The sequence below is a fragment of the Ornithorhynchus anatinus genome, chromosome 13 (assembly GCF_004115215.2).
Source record: "Ornithorhynchus anatinus isolate Pmale09 chromosome 13, mOrnAna1.pri.v4, whole genome shotgun sequence".
Taxonomy (NCBI): domain Eukaryota; kingdom Metazoa; phylum Chordata; class Mammalia; order Monotremata; family Ornithorhynchidae; genus Ornithorhynchus; species Ornithorhynchus anatinus.
In genome coordinates this window covers 721,210-742,835 of record NC_041740.1, presented here as the reverse complement: position 1 = coordinate 742,835, position 21,626 = coordinate 721,210, and the positions used below count along the sequence as shown (strand labels likewise).

General features: G+C 52.3%; 1 protein-coding gene across 2 annotated transcripts in view; it reads left to right on the top strand.

Moving 5' to 3' along the window:
• The window catches only part of CRHR2 (corticotropin releasing hormone receptor 2), a 37,004-nt gene that overhangs the window by 7,786 nt on the left and 7,592 nt on the right, over window positions 1–21,626 (top strand). The window contains exons 2-4 of one of the 2 annotated variants that reach the window (XM_029077242.2): window positions 2,980–3,076; window positions 9,001–9,120; window positions 21,085–21,170. In XM_029077242.2, coding sequence (XP_028933075.1) covers window positions 2,980–3,076; window positions 9,001–9,120; window positions 21,085–21,170 — 303 coding nt within the window. Of the gene's footprint in view, window positions 1–2,979; window positions 3,077–8,680; window positions 8,865–9,000; window positions 9,121–21,084; window positions 21,171–21,626 lie in introns of those variants that run through there. The other variant, XM_029077243.2, reaches the window with a different exon arrangement.

The following is a 21,626-nucleotide window of genomic DNA, read 5'->3' as shown; positions in this document are numbered from 1 at the left end:
TGAAGTGACTTGCCCACAGTCACACAGCTGCCAAGTGGCCGATCTGGATTCGAACCCATGACCTCTCACTCTCAAGCCCGTGCTCTTTCCACTGAGCCACGCTGCTTCTCAATCACTGGGTTACAGTGCTCTGCACAGAGTAAGTGTTCAGTAAATATGATCAGTCAATCAGTTGTATTAATTCATTGGATTGACTGAGGCACAGAGAAGTTAAGTGACTTACCCAACATCTAACAAAGTAGTCAGAGAAGCAGCGTGGCTCAGTGGAAAGAGCATGGTCTTGGGAGTCAGAGGTCATGGGTTCGAATCCAGATTGGCCACTTGGCAGCTGTGTGACTGTGGGCAAGTCACTTCACTTCTCTGGGCCTCAGTTACCTCATCTGTAAAATGGGGGTTAAGACTGTGAGCCTCACGTGGGACAACCTGATTATCCTGTAAATCTACCCCAGCACTTAGAACAGTGCTCTGCACATAGTGGGCGCTTAACAAATACCAACATTATTATTATTGTTATCACACACAGTCCCTCTAGACTATGAGCTTGTTGTGGGCAGGGAATGTCACTGTTCATTGCTGTATTGTACTCTCCCAAGCGCTTAGTACAGTGCTTTGCACACAGTAAGCACTCTATAAATATGACTGAATGAATGAATTGGCAGACCTGGGATTAGAACCCAAGTCCTCTGACTCCCAGCTGCAGCCTCCTTCCATTCAGCCACAAAGGGCAGGGTCAGCCCAGCTAGAAACCTCCAGGAGGTAGGTGTCCCCTTGAGAGCAGGGACTGTGGTTGTTAATTCTGGCGTGCCCTCCTAAGCGCCCAGCACATTATCCGGCACCTAGCAAGCTCTCAGTCCGTGCCAGTGATGGGGACGATGGTCAGGATGGACAGGTGTGGTTGGTGGACAGAGGGCCAGACAGGTGGAAAGTGAGACAGGATGTCAAAAACTGGAGTTTGGGACGACCAATGGGTGAACAGGAACCAGCGGAAGACCCGTGCCCAGGAGAGACTGGTAAATGTCTGCCCAGGCCGGGCAGGGTCTGAGAACTAGAACTAATAATCATAATAATCAGCCTGGTAATCACACCTTGAAGTGGTTTAATGTTTTTAATTTCCCAAAGCCTCTTCACATCGATGATCTCATTTTCTCCTCACAGCATCTCTGGGAGAGAGGGATTATTCTCCCCCTTGGATGGGCCCAGAGAGATTTAATAATAATAATTATAAGAATAATTGTGGTGTTGGTTATGTGTTTACTAGTTGCCAAGCGCTGTACTAAACCCCAGGGTTGACACACTAATCGAGTCGGACACAGTCCCTGTCCCACATGGGACTTCCAGTCTAAGGGGGAGGAGGAAAGAGGAAGGGGAATTGGTATTTAATCCTCATTTTGCAGAGAAGGAAACTGCAGCCCCGAGAGGCTTAGTGATTTACCCGAGGTCACACAGCAGGCTAGTGGCAGTATGGACTCACAACTGTGTTTCCCGACTCCAAGTCCCATGTTCTTTCCACTGTGTCCTGTTGCCTCCCTGTCCTGTGACTCATGATCTTGGGCAGAAGAACAGGGGGAAGGGCAAAGGACTCCCCCACCCCCGGAGTTGTGCAGTGGAGGAGGAATGGTTGGCTGGACGGGCCTGCGTGTGCCCCCAGGGCCGCAGGCAAACCACACAGTCTGGGAAAATGGGGCCAACGTGACATTCGGCCCCTTTCAGTTTGCGAACACCTCATGTAACCAAAGAGCAAATATTTTAAGTGGTCAGAAAACGTGGCCCAGGTCTAGCAGGGAAATACAGCCCTTCCACCTTCTGGCCACGTACTAAGAGGGACAGATCTGTGGGGTGGGGATTGGGGGAACAGTTTCACGTTGGGAAGGCTGAAAAGGGAGCATGGGGTGTAAGAGCAGGGGAAAGTGAGAAGGAGTCCCACTTGGTAGGGATCATGCTGGGCCCCAGAGGGCACCAAGACCCCTGAGTCACGGGGTCGCCAAGTTAGGCCTCCTCCCAGTGCAGCATCTGGTCAGCATCTGGTCCCCCGACCCCTTCATCTCCTCCTCTTCGGCCTCGCCTCTGAAAACCCGTCCCAGGACCCAGAGAGTCTCCTCTCAGTGTTGTGATTCCCTGCCATGCCTGGAAGATACCAGGGGTCATCGCAGGCTAAGAATCCCAATTCATCAGCAAAAATCTGGCAGTATCCCAGCAGCTTCTCCACTGCCAGGGCTGCTTCTGGCTGGCTTTGTGACCTTCAGCAAGGCACTTAACATCTCTGGGCCCCAGTCGTGGCTAAAGGGGAGAAGACTTGATAGGAAGGGGATGGGGAGAAGAGAGATGCTGGGGAATATGTGGGAAAAACTCTACCAGTCACACTCCTAAAATTGAATTTTTTTTTGCTTGTTTGCTTGTGTGCTTTTTTATGGTATTTAAGTGCTTTCTATGTGCCAGGCACTGTACTAAGCAATGGGGTAGATACAAAGAAGCAGTGTGGCTCAGTGGAAAGAGCCCGGGCTTGGGTGTCAGAGATCATGGGTTCAAATTCCAGCTCAGCCACTTAATGACTTTGGGCAAGTCACTTCACTTCTCTGGGCCTCAGTTACCCCATCTGTAAAATGGGGATTAAGACTGTGAGCCTCATCTGGGACAACCTGATCACCTTGTAGAACAGTGCTTTACACATAGTAAGCACTTAACAAATGCCATTATTATTATTATTATGAGTTAATTAGGTTGAACACAGTCTGTGTCCCACAGGGGAGTCACAGCCTCAAACCCCCATTTTACATGAGCGGTAACTGCAGACAGGTTAAGAGACTTGCCCAAGGCCACACAGCAGACAAGTGGAGGAACTGGGATTAGAAATGTTGCTACTCATTTGCTGTGTGTGAAGCGAGAATTCTGATGGAATGATTTCTGTATGTGTCTGTGTGTGTGTGTGTCTTTCTCTCTGTGTCTCTGTCTCTGTGGCTCTCCTTTCTCACGTGTCTACAGTTCCCTGGGCAGTGTGAGGCAGTGGAGGAGCTGCCCCTGCTGTCGGTGCTCCTGGAGCGGCACTGCCGAGCACTGTCCTCCCCGGCTGACGTCTCAGGTACGGCCCGGCCCCTCCCGTCATCCGGCCCAGAGACGGGCTGGGCGGCCGGCTGGGGGTTCCGCAAATGGGACGTTGGCTTTGCTGGACCCCATCTGTGCTCTGGGGTGACCGGATTCCCCTTCGGGCCTAGCAGCCTGGGATGTATGTGTGGTCACAGGATCACCACCACCGGCATCATCACCACTCCCACCATCACCAGCACCGCCGGCACCACTGTCACTGTCACTACCACCACCACCTTCACCATCGTTACTTCTACCACCAACACTGCCGCAACCACCTCTGTACTCACCCTCATCACTGTCACCACTTTCACCATCACCCCCGTCACCGCCACCCTCCCCATCACCACCGCCCCAGTCATCACCACTACCACCATCATCAATAACTACAGCATTTACAGTACTGAACACTATAGTGGGCTCCTACTGTGGGCAGAGCATAGTACTGGACACCTACTCTGTGCAGAGCACTAAACTGGGTGCTTGGGGACACAGACCCAGACCTCAAAGAGTTTACAATCTAACAGGGGTCTCTGACTGGACTGGCCCTATGCTTTTCCTGGGTCCCGGGACCCCTTCTACGGCTCCCTGTCCCACCCTCTTCTCCCCAGGGGCAGGAGAGGTTCTGGACCCCCAAAGATGGGCTGCCACTCGCACTCGCCATTCTCTTCGAGCCTGGGCTGCTTTAGAGATATTCTATTCTCTCCGGGGTCGCAACCACTCAGTAATAACACCAGTAATTTCTCCAGCCCCTCCCCTGACTCTTTTTTAAGGTGATCCGCTAGCCCCTCCCCACCTCCTGGGACTGTCCCCCCAAAGAGGAGATTTACAGGTCCCATTCAGTAGGGAAAGAGGGCTACCCTTCCCAAACTACCCACTGCCAGGAATTTGGGCCTCAGCCCTGGACAGTAACCCATGCTGCCTCTTTCAGGAGTTGGAGCTCCTCTGGCTAGGGATGTTGATAATCAATAATAATAGTAATAATAATAGTAACTGTGGTATTTGTAAAGCACTTTCTCTTTGCCGAGCACTGTACTAAAATCCAGGGTAGGTGCAATATAATTGGATCAAACACAATCCCTGTCCCACATTGGGCTCATAGCCTAAGGGAGAGGGATAATAGGTGTTTCATCCCCATTTTTTAAATGAGAAAACAGAGGCACAGGGAAGTGACTTACCCAAGGTCACCCAGCAGCCAAGTGGTGGAGCTGGGATTGGTTCTCAGATCTCCTAACTCCCCGTCACATTCTCTTTCCACTAGGCCAGGCTCCTTTCTTTTTTCAAGGGTATTTGTTAAGCACTGGCTGTGTGCCAAGCACTGTACTAAACACTAGAGTAGTTAGAACCTAATCAGGTTGAACACAGTCCATGTCCCACATGGCGCTCAAAGTTTTAATCCCCATTAAGTGACTTTAATCCCCCTAAAGTGACTTGCCCAAGATCACACAGCAGACAGTGGTGAAGCTGGGATTAGAAGCCAGGTCCTTCTGTCTTCCAGGCTCAGGCTCTATCCCTTAGGCCATGCTGCTTCTCTGCTGCAAACCAGTCCTTTGGACCCCTCTCCCCAGTCAGGGTGAGGCAAGACTGGTCTGGGCAGAGGAATCTCTCCTCCAGTATTTCTAATCTTTTCCAGAACTGCCATGTTCGCCCTCCTCCTCCATTAACTGAGTTCTTCCAGGTCTATAGAGCCCTTTTTTCCCCTCAGATCACAGAGCAGGAGAGCACAGGGGTGGAGGGGAAGGGTTAAAGCCCTAGGTAATGTCAGCACTCTCTCTCTGTTGCCAAATTGTACATTCCAAGCGCTTAGTACAGTGCTGTGCACACAATAAGCACTCAATAAATACAATTGAATGAATGAATAAATGCACTAGGGCTAGAGCATTTGCATTGGATGCGTCTAAAACCTCAACACACTTGGGAGTCAGAGGTCATGGGTTCTAATCCCTGCTCCGGCACTTGTCAGCTGTGTGACTTGGGGCAAGTCACTTAACTTCTCAGTGCCTCAGTTACCTCATCTGTAAAATGGGGATTAAGAATGTGAGTCCCACATGGGACAAACTTGTTTCTCCCCCAGCACTTAGAACAGTGCTTGGCACATAGTAAGCACTTAACAAACAAATGCCATCATTATTATGCTCCTAACCCTTTCAGAGCCACCCCAGGCAATTCTTCGGGGTGGGGATGACCCACCCATTCACAGAAGACCCATCCACAGTCCTCAAGGACCGTCCTCCCTGAGTGACTGTGGATATTTACTGAGGGTCATCCTTCCTCTGATCTCTCTCTGGGTGGCTGGGGGTCCTCCCAGATGACTGTTGACATTGTCTGAGGTGGGAGCTGGGCCTTGGCCCCCATTTACCAACAGTCCAGATTTAATGGAGTTGGGCAGAGGTGCTGGCTGTTCTGATTCTCTTTCTGTGTCTATCTCTGTCTCTCTGTCTCTGTATCTCTCTTCCTGCCCCCACACCACACACCCTCATCCGTTCTGACTTTCTGACCTTTCCCATCCTGTCTCCATCTTTGCCCAGCTTCTCTTCCACCTCTGTCTCATCACTGTCCAGCCCATCTAGAGTGTCCAGAGGGCAGAGCCGGGGCCAGGTACTCAGGGGTCCCTGCTAACCAGCTAAGCCAGACTCTAACTATGAGAAGCAGTGTGGCCTAGAGCTTAGGAAACATGGGCCTGAGAGTCAGGGGCCTTGGGTGCTAATCCTGGCTCTGCCACTTGCCTGCTGTGTGACCTTGGGCATATCATTTAACTGCTCAAGACCTCAGATTCTTAACCTATAAAAAAGGAATTAAATACCTTTACTCCCTCCTCCTTAGCCTGTGAGCCCCAAGTGGAACAGAGACTCTGTCCATCCTGATTATTTTGTTTCTAAACCAGATTAGTACAGTTCTTGGCACATAGTAATAATGTTGGTATTTGTTAAGCGCTTACTATGTGCAGAGCACTGTTCTAAGCGCTGGGGTAGATACAGGGTCATCAGGTTGTCCCACGTGAGGCTCACAGTTAATCCCCATTTGACAGATGTGGTAACTGAGGCACAGAGAAGTGAAGTGACTTGCCCATAGTCACACAGCTGACAAGTGGCAGAGCTGGGATTCAATAGTAAGTACTTGCTGCCAAAGTAATAATGACAGTGATGATCACCAATGATATCCAGGGTTTAGAACAGTGCTTGGCACATAGTAAGTGCTTAGCAAATACCATAATTATTATTATTTACTGAGTGCTTGCTGCATGCAGAGCACTGTAATAAGTGCTCAGGAGAGTTCAGTACAACAGAGCTGGGAGACATGTCCCCTGCCCACATTGAGCTTACAGTCTAAAGGGATTAGTATTAGTATTAGTATTATTATTATTAACTTCCTGTATTAGTGAATGAGTGATTGTGCTTGTGTATGTGTGTGTGTGTGTGTGTGTGTGTGTGTGTGTGTGTCTCCCATATCTCCCCATCAGACTGGCAGCCCCTTGAGGGCAGGGATGGTGTCTCCTCCTCCCAGTTCTGCATTCCCATCAAACTGGTAGCCCCTAGACTGTAAACTCGTTGTGGGTGGGGAACATATCTGCCAATTCTGCTATATTGTCTTCTCCCAAGTGTTTAGCACAGTGCTCTGCATATAGTAAGCGCTCAATAAATACCATTGTTAAGGGCAGGGAATGTGTCTCCTCCTCCCCAGGGCTCTTCTCCCACATCCAGACTGATTTCAAAAGATGAAATTCATTAAGATGTGGTTTACCCCGCCAGACCCACCAAACCCAGGGGACTCTGGTGGTCTCTGATAAATGCTGCGTGACTGGCCAAATTTAAATTAAAGCAAACTTAGGTGTCCAGGAAGAGATCTGGGGGGTGCAGGGAGGAAGAGGAAAGGAGATTAGGCTCAGATAATAATTATGGTATTTTTTAAGTGCTTCCTATGTGCTGGTTAGTGTACTCAGAAGCAGATAGAGAAGCAGGAAGGCTTAGTGGAAAGAGCCCAGGCTTGGGAATCAGAGGTCGAAGTTCTAATCCCAACTTCACCACTTGACAGTTGTGTGACTTTGGGCAAGTCACATTACTTCTCTGTGCCTTAGTGACCTCATCTGTAAAATGGGGATTTAGACTGTGAGCCCCACGTGGGACAACCTGATGACCGTGTATCTCCCCCAGCGCTTAGAAAAGTGTTTGGCACATAGTAAGCGCTTCACAAATACCAACATTATTACAAGGTAATTGGGTTGGACACAGTACCTGTCCTGCATAGGGCTTACAGTCTATCTCCCCACTTTCTGGATGAGGTAACTGAGGCCCAGAGAAGTGAAGTGCCTTGTCCAAGGTCACACAGCAGGCAAGTAACAGGGTCAGGATTAGAACCCATGTCCTTCTGACTCCCAGGCCCATGCCTTATCCACTAGGCCATGCTGCTTCTCCAACCCAGGACCCCCAGGCCTGTGGCTTTCTGTGCCCCCACCCCCACTGGTGACTGCAATGCATGGCTACAGAGGGGACCTCCCCTCCTCTCTGCCCTTCTCAGTTGAGGGAGATAGGGGAGGGATGCCCTGTCAGACAGACCTGGAGGCTATGGTGGGCAGGGAGCATGTCTACCACATCTGATGTATTATACTCTCCCAAGCGCTTAGTACGGTGTTCTGCACACAGTAAGCACTCAACAGATACCACTGATGATGATACCCCTCAAATAATCGACCGGGGTATTAATAGAACGTCCCCTAATGTAGAACACTATACTAGCATCTTAGAAGACACAACAGAAGCAAGACATGAGTTCTAATCCTGCTTTCCCACTTGCTTGCAATGTAACCTCTGAGAGTTACTTAACTTCTCCGTACCTGTTTTCTTATCTGAAAAACGGAATTAGACTCTCCCTCAGTGACCCAATACAGACCATCCAAGTGCCCTGACTCTCCCCTTCCCCTCAAGAACCCAGCCACACTCTTCAATCTCTCCTTGAAGGCAGTGCTCTGTAGACAGTAAGCACTGAATAAATACGCCTGATTGATTATTGATTGAAGGAATCTTTTGCAAGTGCCCGTTACAGGTAGGCTCCCAGTGCGGCACTCTGCGCAGAATACAACACCCGGTACCCAGTAAACGCTGGGCTGGGGATGAGGATGACACTGATAGGGAAATTTCAACAACCAGCACGGGACCCCTTCCTGCCCACCCCCTCCCTTAATTGTGTCCCCCCTCCTGTCCTCCCTGCTCCCTCCCTCTCTATTTTACCTCTCCCTCCTCCCTTCTCTCGGCTCATCCTCTCCTTTTTCCCCGGTCCCCTTCGGTCTCTCCCCTCACCCGCCCTCCCAGGCTCCGTTCATTGGTTCCCGCCGCCCTCCTCCTCCCCTCCCCGCCGGTCCCCCACCCCCCACCCCCCGGCTCTTTAAAGCCGGTCGAAAGATCCGTTCTCTGGTCCATCCTTCCCTACTCCTCCACGGGCGGCTCACGCCGAGGCCGGGAGGCCAGGGAGGCCGCGGCCCGGGGGTCGAGGCCCATCTAGGGGAGCGGAGGGGCAAGTGGGGGTGGGTGGGAGGGGGCTCCTCCTTTTCCCCCCCTCCCCATCCGGGATGGAGAAGTAGTCCGGGGTGGGAGCCGGAGGGAGCAGGGCGGCCGCGGGAGAGAGAGCCGGAGCCGGGAGGGAATCGGCCTCCCTCCCTCCCTGACCACCCCGGGCCATGGATTCCTCGCCCGCGGGGTCCGAGCTGCTGCAGGTCCTGCTCGCCCAACTGGACGTCAACTGCAGCCTGCTGCACCTGCTCGGGGACGGCGCCCTCCTGGGCCCCGACGGTAGGCGGCGCTCCCGAGCCAAGCGCCAGCGCCCCCCCGCGGCCCCGCTCTCCGCTCGACGCCTGATTTCTTTTCCCTCCTTCCTCCCTTCCCCGGGGCTCCGGGCTCAGCCGCCCGCTTTCTCCCGCTGTTCCAGACCCCGCCTGCAACGCCAGCACCGACCAGATCGGAACCTGCTGGCCCCGGACCCCGGCCGGTCAGCGCGTGGAGAGGCCGTGTCCCGAGGTCTTCAACGGCATCAAGTACATCACCACCCGTGAGTGACCCCCTCCCCCGACCCCTCCGCCTCTTGTCCCGGGACCCCTCGCCCGGCCTCTACCCTGGCCACCCTACGGGACCCCACAGGTCGCTTGGGGGCTTGGGGCGCTGACTGGGGGAAACTGGGGGTAACCGCGTCCCTCCCCGCGACAGACTAAGGGAACACCCCGGAAGACCCTGGTGTGCATGTCTGTACACACACATAAACACACATGCACACACCCCCGCGGCAGGGATAATAATAATAGTATTTTGTCAAGTGCTTACTTTGTGTAGAGCACTGTACTAAGTGCTGGGGTGGACACAATCATATCGGTCCCTGCCCCACGTGGGGTTCGCAGTCTTCATCCCCATTTTACAGATGAAGTAACTGAGGCACAGAGAAGTTGAGTGATTTAATAATGGTATTTGTTAAGCGCTTACTATGTGCAGAGCACTGTTCTAAGCGCTGGGGTAATAGATACAAGTTAATCAGATTGTCCCACGTGGGGCTCACATTTTTTAATCCCCATTTTTGCAGGTAAGGTAACTGAGGCACAGAGAAGTTAAGTGCAGAGAAGTGGCGGAGCCGGGATTAGAACCCACGACCTCTGACTCCCAAGCCCAGGCTTTTTCCATTAAGCCACACTGCTTTGCCCAAGGCCACACAGCCAAGTGGTGAAACGGGATTAGAACCCATGACTTCGTGACTCTCAGGCCTGTGCTCTGTCCTCTTTGCCACGCTGCCTCCCATGATGGGCGGGTCTAAAGTCCCATGGGCAGAAAGAGCTGGCGGTTCTGATTGCAGACCCTGAAGATCCGTGGGGATTAAATCCCATGACAGTACCCCGACCAGCATCCCCTTCCCCAGGAGAAGTGGAGCACCTCGTAGGGTGCAGTAGGGCAAGTGTCCCTAGGTGTCATGGCGTGACTGGGCCGTCACAGGCAGCTACACACAGTGTGGGGCCTGAGACAGGGGTGGCTGAGCTTGGAGAGGGCAGAGAGACGCAGGAATGCCCTGGGCCCCTGCCCTAGCCAGCACATCGCCAGCCTCCATCCTGCCCTATTACCCCGATGGTCTCTGCCCAGGTGGTCCTGGGGAGGCAGAGGGTGGGAATACATCTGTGTCTCCCCCCAGCCTGCGTCCCCAGGAGCAGCCTTGACCCACGACCCCTCCCTCCTGACCCCTTGTCTAATGTAGCATTGGCCATCACCTCCTGGCTTCCCACCACCATCCGCCATGCCCAGAGGGAATAAGAATAATAATAATTATGGTATCGGTTAAGCGTTGGGGTAGATACCAGACAATTGGGTTGGACACAGTCCCTGTCCCAAATAGGGCTCACAGTCTTAATCCCCATTTTACAGATGAGAGAACTGAGGCATGGAGAAGTGAAGAGTCTTGCTCAAGGCCACACAGCAGACAAGTGGCAGAACCGGGATTAGAACCCATGACTTTCTAATTCCCGGGCCTGGGCTCTATCCACTAGGCCATGCTGCTTCTTCAGGAAATGGTCTAGGCCCCCAACTCTGGGACCCCCCAAGAACCTCTTTAATAGGGCCAGCAAAGCAGAGTCAAGTGCTCTGTACACATAAATACAATGTATTCATGTATCGATCCTCCGCCGGGATCCCAGTGAATACTTTGTGCTCCAGGTTTAAGGTCCTGGGACCAGGCATTTCTAGGAATCCCTGTCCCTGGTGGTTCCTGGCAGGCCAGGTTACTATTATTATGGTGTTTGTTAAGCCCTTACTGTAGGTCAAGCTTGGGTAGATATAAGATAATCAGGTTAGACACAGTCCCTGTCCCACATGGAGCTCCTAGTCTAAGTAAGAGAGAAACGGGCATTGAATCCCCATTTTACAGATGAGGCACAGAGAAGTTAAAGTGACTTGCCCAATGTTACACAGACAAGTGGCAGAGTCAGGATTAGAACCCAGGTCCTCTGACTCCCAGGCCCAGACTCTTTCTACTAGGCCATGTTGCTCCTCCTCCATCAGCCAGGACTAGAGTAACTCTTCTGGGGACCCAGAATTATTACCTTGTGGGACCTCAAGATGCAAGTCTTGGTTCTAATTTCAAACAAAATGATCCCAATTCTGGCAACGAGGCTCTTAGCACTAGACTTAACTTGCCTTTTAATTAACATAAAGCCATTCCGTGGCTTCATTTCAGTTTTAAAACATGTAGAAAACAGTTTCAATTTTAAAATAGCCCATTTCTTACACCAGAACAGCAGTTATAAATACTCCAAGCCATAGATCATACTTTTTTATGTATATGATTATGGATTTATGGCTACAGCCCCTAAAGACCCTTGGTTAATTTGATGCGCGGACCAAAAGGGCAGGGGTAGGGTTAGAGACTGAATGACAAGGAGAAGAGTCAGGGATGGAAAGAGGACCTTCAGAGTTGTCGAATGGTCCATGCTGGGTCGCTGGAGGAGAGCCAGGGTTGGAGAGGGGAGAGTCAGGGTGGTCGAATGGTCCATGCTGGGTCACTGGAGAGAGAGTCAGAGATGGAGAGTGGAGAGTCGGGGGTGTTGGATGGTCCATGCTCGGGCATTGGAGGAGAGCCAGGGATGGAGAGGGGAGAGTCAGAGTTGTCAAATGATCCAGGCTGGGTCACTTTGAGAGGGGTTAGTCAGGGATGGAGAGTGGAGAATCAGGGGTGTTGGATGGTCCTTGCTTGGTGACTGGGGAGAGTCGGCATGGAAATGGGAGTCAGGGGTGTTGGATGGTCCATGGCGGGGGAGTCAGGGATGGAGAGGGGAGAGTCGGAAAGGTTGGGTGGTTTGTGCTGGGTCGCTGGGAAGAATCAGTGATGGAGAGGAAAAGTGAGAGGTGTTACATGGCCTGCCCCTAACCATAATGGTGGGGTCCAAGGCAGGGAGGGTGCTGGGCCCGCAGTTTGTCCTACCATCCTGGTGCCCCATCAGAGACGGAGCCTCAGCCTGGCCAAGCAGGGAGCTGACCAGGACCCGCCGAGTGGGAGGGGGGAACTGACCCCCAGAGTGTCGCTATTACTGTTATCACATTGCATTTAAGCCATTATTTTGTGCAAATGTTGTTCTAAACCCCGGATGAGGCTTTGTGAATGCGAATTCATATCGGATTCACAGTGGGCAGGGAGAAAGGGGCTACAGTCCCGGCCCCTGTCTGGCCGCCTAACTACCTTCCTGTCCGTCTGTTCACTCTCTCTCACCTTGCTGCCTTTGCATCGTCTCTGCATAATCTCTCATCTAACGGTATCATCGATCGCTCTGTCTATCAGCTGTATGAATATCCGTCTGGTTTATCTGTCTGTCTGTGTGCCCAGCTGTATCTCTAGAGATTTATTCATGACCTGCATATTTATCTGCCATCTCTCTTCCTACCTAATTTTGTCATCTCCGTGTCTGTTGCAGTCTTCCCATCTGTCTCTTTTTTTTAATGGTATTTATGAAGTTTATGAAGCATTTATTGGATTCCAAACACTATGCTAAGCCATGAGGTGGATACAGGAGGATCAGATCTCATATACTTCTACCCTTCTCCCCATCCCCCGGATCTAGGTCACAGAATGAGGGAGGGAGAACAGGGATTTTATCCCCATTGTACAGAGTTGGAAACAAGCCCATATATATAACAATAATAATAATAATAGTAATTGGCAGTATCTATTAGGTTCCCAATACATGTCAAGCACTTGGGAAGAGACAAGATAATGAGGTCAGAGACAACCCCTGTCTCACACAAGAAGAAGAGGCATGGTCTAATAGATAAAGCATGAGGCTTTGGAGTCAGAAGGACCTGAGTTCTAATCTCAGCTCCTCCACTTGTCTGCTGTGTTACCTACCCAAGGTCTGCTTAACAGATATCATAAAACAAAACAAAACAAAAAAAAGCTCACAGTCTAAGGGGAAAGGAGAAAAAATATTTAATCCCCATTTCACAGAGATGGAGACTAGGAGACTATTATTATTACTGTATTTGTTAAGTACTTACTATGCATCAAGCACTGGGGTAGAGGCAAGATAATCGATTCCAACAAAGTCCCTGTACCCCTCCAGAACTCACAGTCTAGGAGGGAGGAAGAAGAGGGATCTTATCCCCATTTTACAGAGGTGGAAACTGAGGCCCATAAAATAATAATTTTGCATTTAAGTGCTTACTATGTGTCACAGACTGGGGTTAGAAGCAAGATAGTCAGCTCAAACACAATTTGTGTCCCACACAAGATTCCCAGTCTAAGGAGGGAGGGAGAACAGGTATTTAATCCCCATTTTACATAAGAGGGAACTGAGAAACCGAGGATGTTAATGTAAATGACTTGCCCAGGGTCTCCCAGCAGGCAAGTGATGGAGCCGGGCTTAAGGGGCATCCTGCAGGGAAGTGGCAGGTCCGGACTAAACCGTGCTGCTTCCCTGTCTGCCTGTCTCTCTGTTTCTCTCTTTCTCCCTCTCTCTTTTCTCTCTTGTGTTTCTTGCTCATTCTGTCTCCATCCTATAAGCAAGTAAAGTTTTGGAGGAGATGTGGGGTGGGATAGGGAACCTCTAAAGGGCCCGACAGGGGACACTGACTGTGTTTGGCGGGGGAGGGGAGAAGGGTGCCAGACTCCCAGGAATTTTCTGAGTTGCTGCGAAGACCTCAACCCCAGCCCCAGCCGTTTCCTCCTCTATACAATGGGGAGAAGATTCCTCTTTTCCTCCCTCCTAGACTGTGAGTCCTGGAGGGGTACCGGGACTTTGTTGAAATTGATTTATCTTGTCTCTATCCCAGTGTTTGACATGTAGTAAGTACTTAAATACAGTAATTATTATTATTATTATTCTCTCCTCAGTTTCCATCTCTGTGCAATGGGGGTTAAATATTTTTTCTCAGCAGCAACAGCACTGGCCTCCCTTCTCCGAGGCTCACGTCCCCAAGTGCGGCTGGAGCTAGATGGGATGGGGCAAGGGGAATTGGGGGGAGCGAGCAAGGCAGTGGCATCATGTCTCTTACTCCCTCTGTCTCTTCCCTCCTTGATCTTCATGGAGGGCTTCATGTAGGCGGCTACTGCCGACATTTGGAGGCTCAGTTGGACACAGCGTCCTGGGCCGGCCGGACGGGCCGGGAGTCTGGGCTGGGGGGCAGATGAGAGCACCCCCTCCCCAAGAAGTGATGGCACGGCTCTCAGATGGCATCAGTCCTCCACCCTCCAGACAAGACGAAGCCATGGTCGACACCAACAGATCGGGGCTATATGGGAAGCAGCATGGAGTAGTGGACAGAGCCCGGGCCTGGGAATCAGAAGGTCATGAGTTCTAATGCCGGCTCAGTTACCTGCCTGCTGGGTGACCTTTGGAAGGTCACTTTACTTCTCTGTGCCTCAGTTACCTCGTCTGTAAAATGGGGATTGAGACTGAGAGCCCCTAGTGAGACAGGGACCGGGTCCAACTCGATTTGGTTGTATCCCCTCCACCCAGTGCTTAGTAAAGTGTCTGGCACATAGTAAGCCATTAACAAATACTACAATTATTATTACTTGGGACGTGGGCTCCTCGCCTCACTGCCAGGCCGGCCTGCGGCAACACCAAACAGAACCCCCCACGTCCTGCCCCCCGCCCCCGCCGCGAGCCCCGGAGGGAGTGGTGGAGTAGGATGGCTGCGACCGCACGGAGGGGTCCTGGGGGGCGGGGGGCCATGGGGAAAGGGGAACTGTCGGGGAGGGGGGTGCCAGGAGGAAGGGGGCACTCAGGGAAGCAGCGTGGTCTAATGGCAAGAGTACGGGCTTAGGAATCAGAGGCTGTGGGTTCTAATTCCGGCTCTGCCACTTGTCTGTTATGTGACGCTGTGTAAATCAGTTAACTTCTCTGTGCTTCAGTTACCTCATCTGTAAAATGGGGATTAAGAGTGTGAGCCCCATGTAGGACAATCTGATTATCCTGTATCTACCCCAGTGTTTAGAACAGTGCTTAGTAAATACTTTCATTATTATTATTATTACCCAGGGGAGGGAGGACCATGGTGGGGGAATGTCGGGGAGGAGGGGACCTTGGGGGAGGGGGGCCGTGGGGAAGGAAGAGTCATGAGGAGTGAGAGACCATGGGGGGGGGGGTCTTAGGCGAGGAGGGGGTGCGAGGAAGAGGGGATGTGGCAGGGCAAGGGTCTAGGGGAGGAGGGTTTTTCTGCACATAAGGTCAGATAACTGGTTAGACTTCCAGCCCTGCTCCTGGACTGCTGTGGAACCTTGGACAAATGGCTTACCCCAACAGGGCCATAGTTTCCCCTCCTGTTCAATGGATTTAATAGTCCCTGCCTCTCCCTGCCACCCCCTCCCCGCACTCCTCCAATACCCGCAGTGGGGATCAAGTGGAACAATGAAAGCCCAAAGCCGATACATCGCAGAAGTTTTTGAGGCTCTGAGATAACCAGACACCACCCCTTCCCCATCTTTCTTGTTCTGCAAAGCGCAGGGCCCGTTGCGCAGCCCGCAGGCTGCTCATCCTGGCCACCCCTCTGACCCCGGGCCTGCCTCCTCCAGGCCCTGGGGCCTCACCCAGGACTAACCCAAGGGGTATCCAGCTCGCCCAGGGAGAGGATCAGGGAGAAGGCCGCAGTCAGGAAGAGGTTGGCAGCACATGGTGACGCCCCAGGAGTAGGGGACCCAGGAGCGCGAGGGAGGCTGTGGAGTCCCTGCTAGCACAGTGTCCATTGGAAACACAGGCGGCCCTCTGTCTTGGGAGGGATAGTGCCCATGAGACCAGAGGCAGGGGACTGGACCCGATGCCCAGCAGCATGGCATAGTGGATAGAGCACTGGCCTAGAAGGCAGAAGGATCTGGGTTTGAATCCCAGCCTTCCATTTGTCTGTTGTGTGATCTTGTGCAAATCACTTCACTTCTAACCCCAGCTCCGCCGCTAGTCTTCTGTGTGACCGTGGGCAAGTCGCTTTGCTTCTCTGTGCCTCAATTACTTCATCTGTAAAATGGGGATTGAGACTGTGAAGCCCATGTGGGACAGGGACTGTGTTCAACCCGATTTGCTTGTATCCGCCCCAGAGTTTAGTACAGTGCTTGTACAGTTTTGTACAGTACAAATACCATAATTATTCTTACTATTATTTTCTGAGCCTCAGTTACGTGATCTGTAAAATGAGGATTGAGACTATGAGCCCCAAGTGGGACAGGGACTGTGATAGACTTGTATCTACCCCTGCATTTAGTACAGTGCCTGACATATAGTAAGCTCTTAAATACTAGTATCGGTATTATTATCAGTCAATCATGATATTTACTGAGCACCTACTGAGTACAGGGCACTCTACTAAGCATTTAGAAAAGAACAATACAGTAGAGTTGGTAGATGTAATGGAGTTCAAATGGAAGGGAGACAGACACTGAAATAAATTTCAGCTGGGAGAAATAGTAAAGTCTAAGGACAAGGACATAAGTGATCTGAGGCTGGGGTGAGTATCAAAATGCATAAGGGGTACACAGTAAGGGCATATAGTAGACGCCGAAGGGAGGACAGGGAGGGGAATTGAGGGTTCGTCAGGGAAGGGCTGGTTTCATTATGTGGGGCTCATTTATTTATTCATTCAATCATATTTATTGAGTGCTTACTGTGTGCAGAGCACTCTACTGTTTGTAAAGTACAAAACAGCAATAAAGAGAGACAGTCCCTGCCCGCAAAGGGCTCACAGTCTGGGGCCGGGGCAGGGAGATAGACCTAGCCATCAATACAAATAACAGGTATCAATATAAATATATATTTATATTTATACATTTATTCATATACACATAAGTACTATGGGGGCGAGGAGGGGGGAAGAGCAAAGGGAACGAGTCATGGTGAGACAGAAGGGAGTAGGAACTGAGGAAAAGTGGGGCTTAGTCTGGGAAGACCTCTTCGAGGAGGTGGGCCTTCAGTTAGGGCTTTGAAAGGGGGGGAGGGTGATTGGCTGGAGGATTTGAGGAAGGATGGTGTTCTGGGCCAGAGGTAGTACGTGGGCCAGGGTCGGCAGCCAGACAGGCGAGATGGAGCCCCACTGAGAAGGTTAGCGGCACCAGAGGAGCCCAGTGTATGGGCTGGGTTGGAAAAGGCGAGAATGGAGGTGAGGTAGGAGGGGTCGGGATGGAGAGCTTTAAAACCAATAGTGAAGAGTTCTGGTTTGACCAGACCTTAACCCCAACCTCGGGCCTGCTGCGATGGCCCTGAAAGCACGCGCTGAGTGTCGGCCCAGCCTCTGCCGCAAGGAGTGCTGAGCTCGATCGATGAGATGGATTCCGCTCGCCCCGGATGTCAAACTCTAAAAATAACGTGCTCATCCCCTCCTCTTCTCCTGCCCCTCCTCTCACCGTTTGTCTCCCCCTTCTCCCTCCCCCTTCTTTTCCCTTTCTCCCCCTTCCCCATCTCTTCTTCTTTCCCTTCCCCGCGGCCTCGGGTTTCTCTGGGAAGCAGGCACAGCACTGCCTCTGGGATCCCCCACCTCCACGCCCCACAGAGACCCAACCTGGCACCTGTGTTCCTCTCTGTAGGGTTCAAGTTATCATTCCCGTTTTGTGGCCTGGGATGCACCCCCTTCCTCTCCTGCAGCGGGGCGAGGACAGGGAGGGACGGGGGATCAGAAGCCAATAGGGAAGCCCCCGGAGTCTGGGAGGGTGCGATTTTGATTAGAGAGGGTGAACCCCCGGCCCATAAACACATCCCCGGATTGACCCATTAGAAGCAGCATGGCCTAGTGGCAAGAGCCCAGGCTTTGGAGCCAGAGGACTGGGTTCTACTCCCAGCTCCGCCAGTTGTCTGCTGTGCGATCTTGGGTAAGTCAGTTAACTTCTCTGTGCCTCAGTTCTCTCATCTGGAAAATGGAGATTAAGATTGTGCACCCCAATGTGCAACAGGGACAGTGTCCGACCTGATTACCTTGTATTTACCCCAGCACTTAGTACAGTGCTTTGCACATAGGAAGCACTTAACAAATACTATAATTATTATATTGTTATTAAGGGGGAGGTGTAAGGGGAGGTGCGGTTTAGGGGTACGCGGCTCAGAGCTGCAGGGATTCTGGGGCTCTGACCAGCGACAGGTGAGTGAGAGGTGTGCGAAGGAGGGACGGCGGCAGTGTCGTCCCCTGCTGCTCCGTTGTGCTTTATTGCTGTATTGTACTTTCCCAAGCACTTAGTACAGTGCTGTGCACACAGTAAGCGCTCAATAAATACGATTGAATAAATGAATGAATGTGCTGAGGAGCTGGAGCAGCGTCCGTGAGAGCGAGCCTGGAGGTAGGAGAAATGCAGGGGGCGCTGAGGCCGGCAGGGGGCGCTGGGGCGTCGGGAGCGCGCGGGGCGGTCGAGCGCCCCCGAGAGGCGGAGGCGGGAACCGCGGCGGCCCTGCCCCATTCATTCATTCAATCGTATTTATTGAGCGCCCACTGTGTGCAGAGCACTGGACTAAGCGCTTGGAAAGCCCAATTCGGCAACAGAGACAGTCCGTCCCCAACAACGGGCTGACAGTCTAGAAGATGTCCCGACGGCCGCAGAGACCCCGTTGATGGCGGCGCAGAGGTGGTCGCGCCAGGGTCGCCTCCCACCGCCCCTTCCGCCCCCTCCCCCGCTGGGCAGCTAGGACGGGCCCAGGACCTCGAATAGAAGCAGCGTGACTTAATGGAAAGAGCCCGGGCTTGGGAGTCAGAGGTCATGGGTTCGAATCCCGGCTCCGCCACCTGTCAGCTGGGTGACGTTGGGTAAGTCACTTCTCTGGGCCTCAGTGACCTCCTCTGTAAAATGGGGATAAAGACTGTGAGCCCTATGTGGGACAACCTGATGACCTTGTATCTCCCCCAGCGCTTAGAAGAGTGCATGGCACATAGTAAGCGCTTAACAAGTACCAATATTATTATTATTATTATTATTAATAGGGCCCCTCGGGGGTCCCAGGTTGGAGACCCTTGCAGTCAGAGCGCAGGCCCCCCTGGATGACCTGCATGTCGGCCTCGGCCCGCAGCAGCCCGGTCCCTTCCCCCCCGGGCATCCCTGAGCCCGGGCAATGCCAACAGACCTCTCGACCTCCCCCAACCCCTCCCCCGCCCCCAGCCCCACTAGGAGGATGGCAAATCCGTCGGGGTCCGGGATCCCCGCACCACTGCGAGCGTTGACCCCCGCAGAGGAGGAGCGGGAGAGTGGGAGTGATAAGCGCCGCTTCCGGAAATAGCAGCGGGCACGCCTGGCCCGGTGCCCGCTTGGCACCATGGAGATGCGGTTGCTAAGGGAGGGAGAAGGGGGGCACGTGGTTTCCAGGGAAAGGGGGGCGCCCCTCCTGGACCGCCCCCTCCTGAGGGCGAGGTTGCAGGGTGCGGCCTGAGAGGGTGCATCTCTGCTGGGAGGGAAGGAATGGAGCAGAGAAACTGGAGCCCAGAGAGGTTGAGTGTGCTCTCCAAGGTCACACAGCATGGATTGAACCGTGGGCTGGAGGCTGAGGGGAGCGACCAAGGGGGAAGGGAAGGAGCAGGCGGCTCCTCCCTTGGCCCGCATCGGGGCTTTGCCGCCACCTGATCGGGCCAGGTGCTTCTGGAGGGCGTTCATAGGATGACGTTCAATCGAATTTATTGAGCTCTTACTATGTGCAGAGCACTGGACTAAGCGCTTGGAATGTACAACTCGGCAACAGAGACAATCCCTGCCCAATGACGGGCTCACAGTCTAAACGGGGGACACAGCAAAGCAAAACAGGACAAAACAAAAACAAGTAGAATCGAGGGGATGTACACCTCTTTAAGAAAATAAATAGGGTAATAAATAATGTATACAAATGAGCACAGTGCTGAGGGGAGGCCAAGGGGGAGGAGCAGGAGGGGGAGCAGAGGGAAAAGGGGGCTCAATCTGGGAAGGCCTCTTGGAGGAGGTGAGCTCTCAGTAGGGCTTTGAAGAGGAAAAATATGAAACGCTTCACAAATTTGCGTGTCAAGGGAAGATGGAGAGTGTGGCTTCATGGAAACAGCACGGGCTTGAGAGTCAGAGGTTGTGGGTTCTCATCCTGTCTCTGCCAGTTGTCTGCTGTGTGACCTTGGGTAAGTCACTTAACCTCTCTGTGCCTCAGTTACCTCATCTGTAAAAATGGGGATTAAGACTGTGAACCCTGCGTGGGACAACGTGATAACCTTGTATCTACCCCGGGGTTTAGAACAGTGCCTGACACATAGTAAGCGCTTAACAAAATACCTCCATTATTATTATTAAAGTAAGCGTTTAACAAATAAACCAAAAATGAAAAAAGCAATTCCGGGTTAGCTTTGCCTCTCCGGCCCATTCCCCTGACCATCGTGGTGACTTTGTTCTGTCCCTCTTCAGTTCTGCCCTGAGCCATGGCGGTGGCCCGAGTATCAAACACTGCTCTAAGTGCTGGGTAGATACAGGTTAATTGGGCTGGACACAGTCCTTGTCCCGCATGCGGCTCATAGTCTAAGTAGGAGGGATAACAGGGAAACTGAGGCACCGAGAAGTGAAGCGGCTTTGCCTAGCAGAAGAGCGTGGCTTAGTGGAAACGACATGGGTTTGGATTTAGAGGAAGAGGGTTCTAATCCTGGTTCTGCCACTTGTCTGCTCTATGACCTCTGTGCCTCAGTTACCCCATCTGTAAAATGGGGATTGAGACTGTGAGCACCACGTGGGACATCCTGATTATCTTGTATCTACAACAGTGCTTGGCACATAGTAAGTGCCTAACAAATACCATCATTATTATTATTATTATAAATAAAATTAAGGATGTGTACATAAGTGCTGTGGGGTGTGAGGAGGGGGGATGAATAAAGGGAGCACAGTCAGGGTGACACAAAAGGGAGTGGGAGAAGAGGACTTAGAGAAGGCCACCTACTGGCTATTGGCCACTGGCCACCTTCTGCCGACCGAGCACTGAACTGAGCGCTTGGAGGACATTTGGAGAAAGTTAGACCCCAGCTTGTCCTCAGGGAGTTCCGAGCCTAACGGTGTGACGGGGATGGCAGCTTTGCGGTGTTTCCACAGGCAATGTGTACCGGGAATGTCTCGAGAACGGCACTTGGGCCCCCCGGATCAACTACTCCCTGTGCGAGCCGATCCTCAGCGATAAGGTCAGTCGCCCCCCACCCCCAGGGGTCACCCCAAGGCCAAAGGGACGGACACTGGCCTGGGGGTCGTGAGAAAGCTGGATTCAAATCCCAGTTCTGTCCCTGCCCTGCAGAGCTACCTCACTCGAGTCCCTCACCCTCTCTGGACCTCAGTTTCCTCCTCTATGCAAGGTGGAGAAGAGTGAGGCGGGGACCAGGCTTCAACCTGGATAATTCCAGGTTTTTTAAATCTTCTCCCAGGCTACACGGTCGGGGGGGGGGGGCACTCCATTGCCTGCACCCCTAACGCCAGGGCGGCTTAGTTCGGACAGACTCTTCCTGGCTGCCCCTGGAAGTTTTTCATTCATTCATTCATTCAATCGTATTTATTGAGTGCTTACTATGTGCAGAGCACTGTACTAAATGCTTGGGAAAGTACAATACAGCAATAAAGAGTGACAATCCCTGCCCACAACGAGT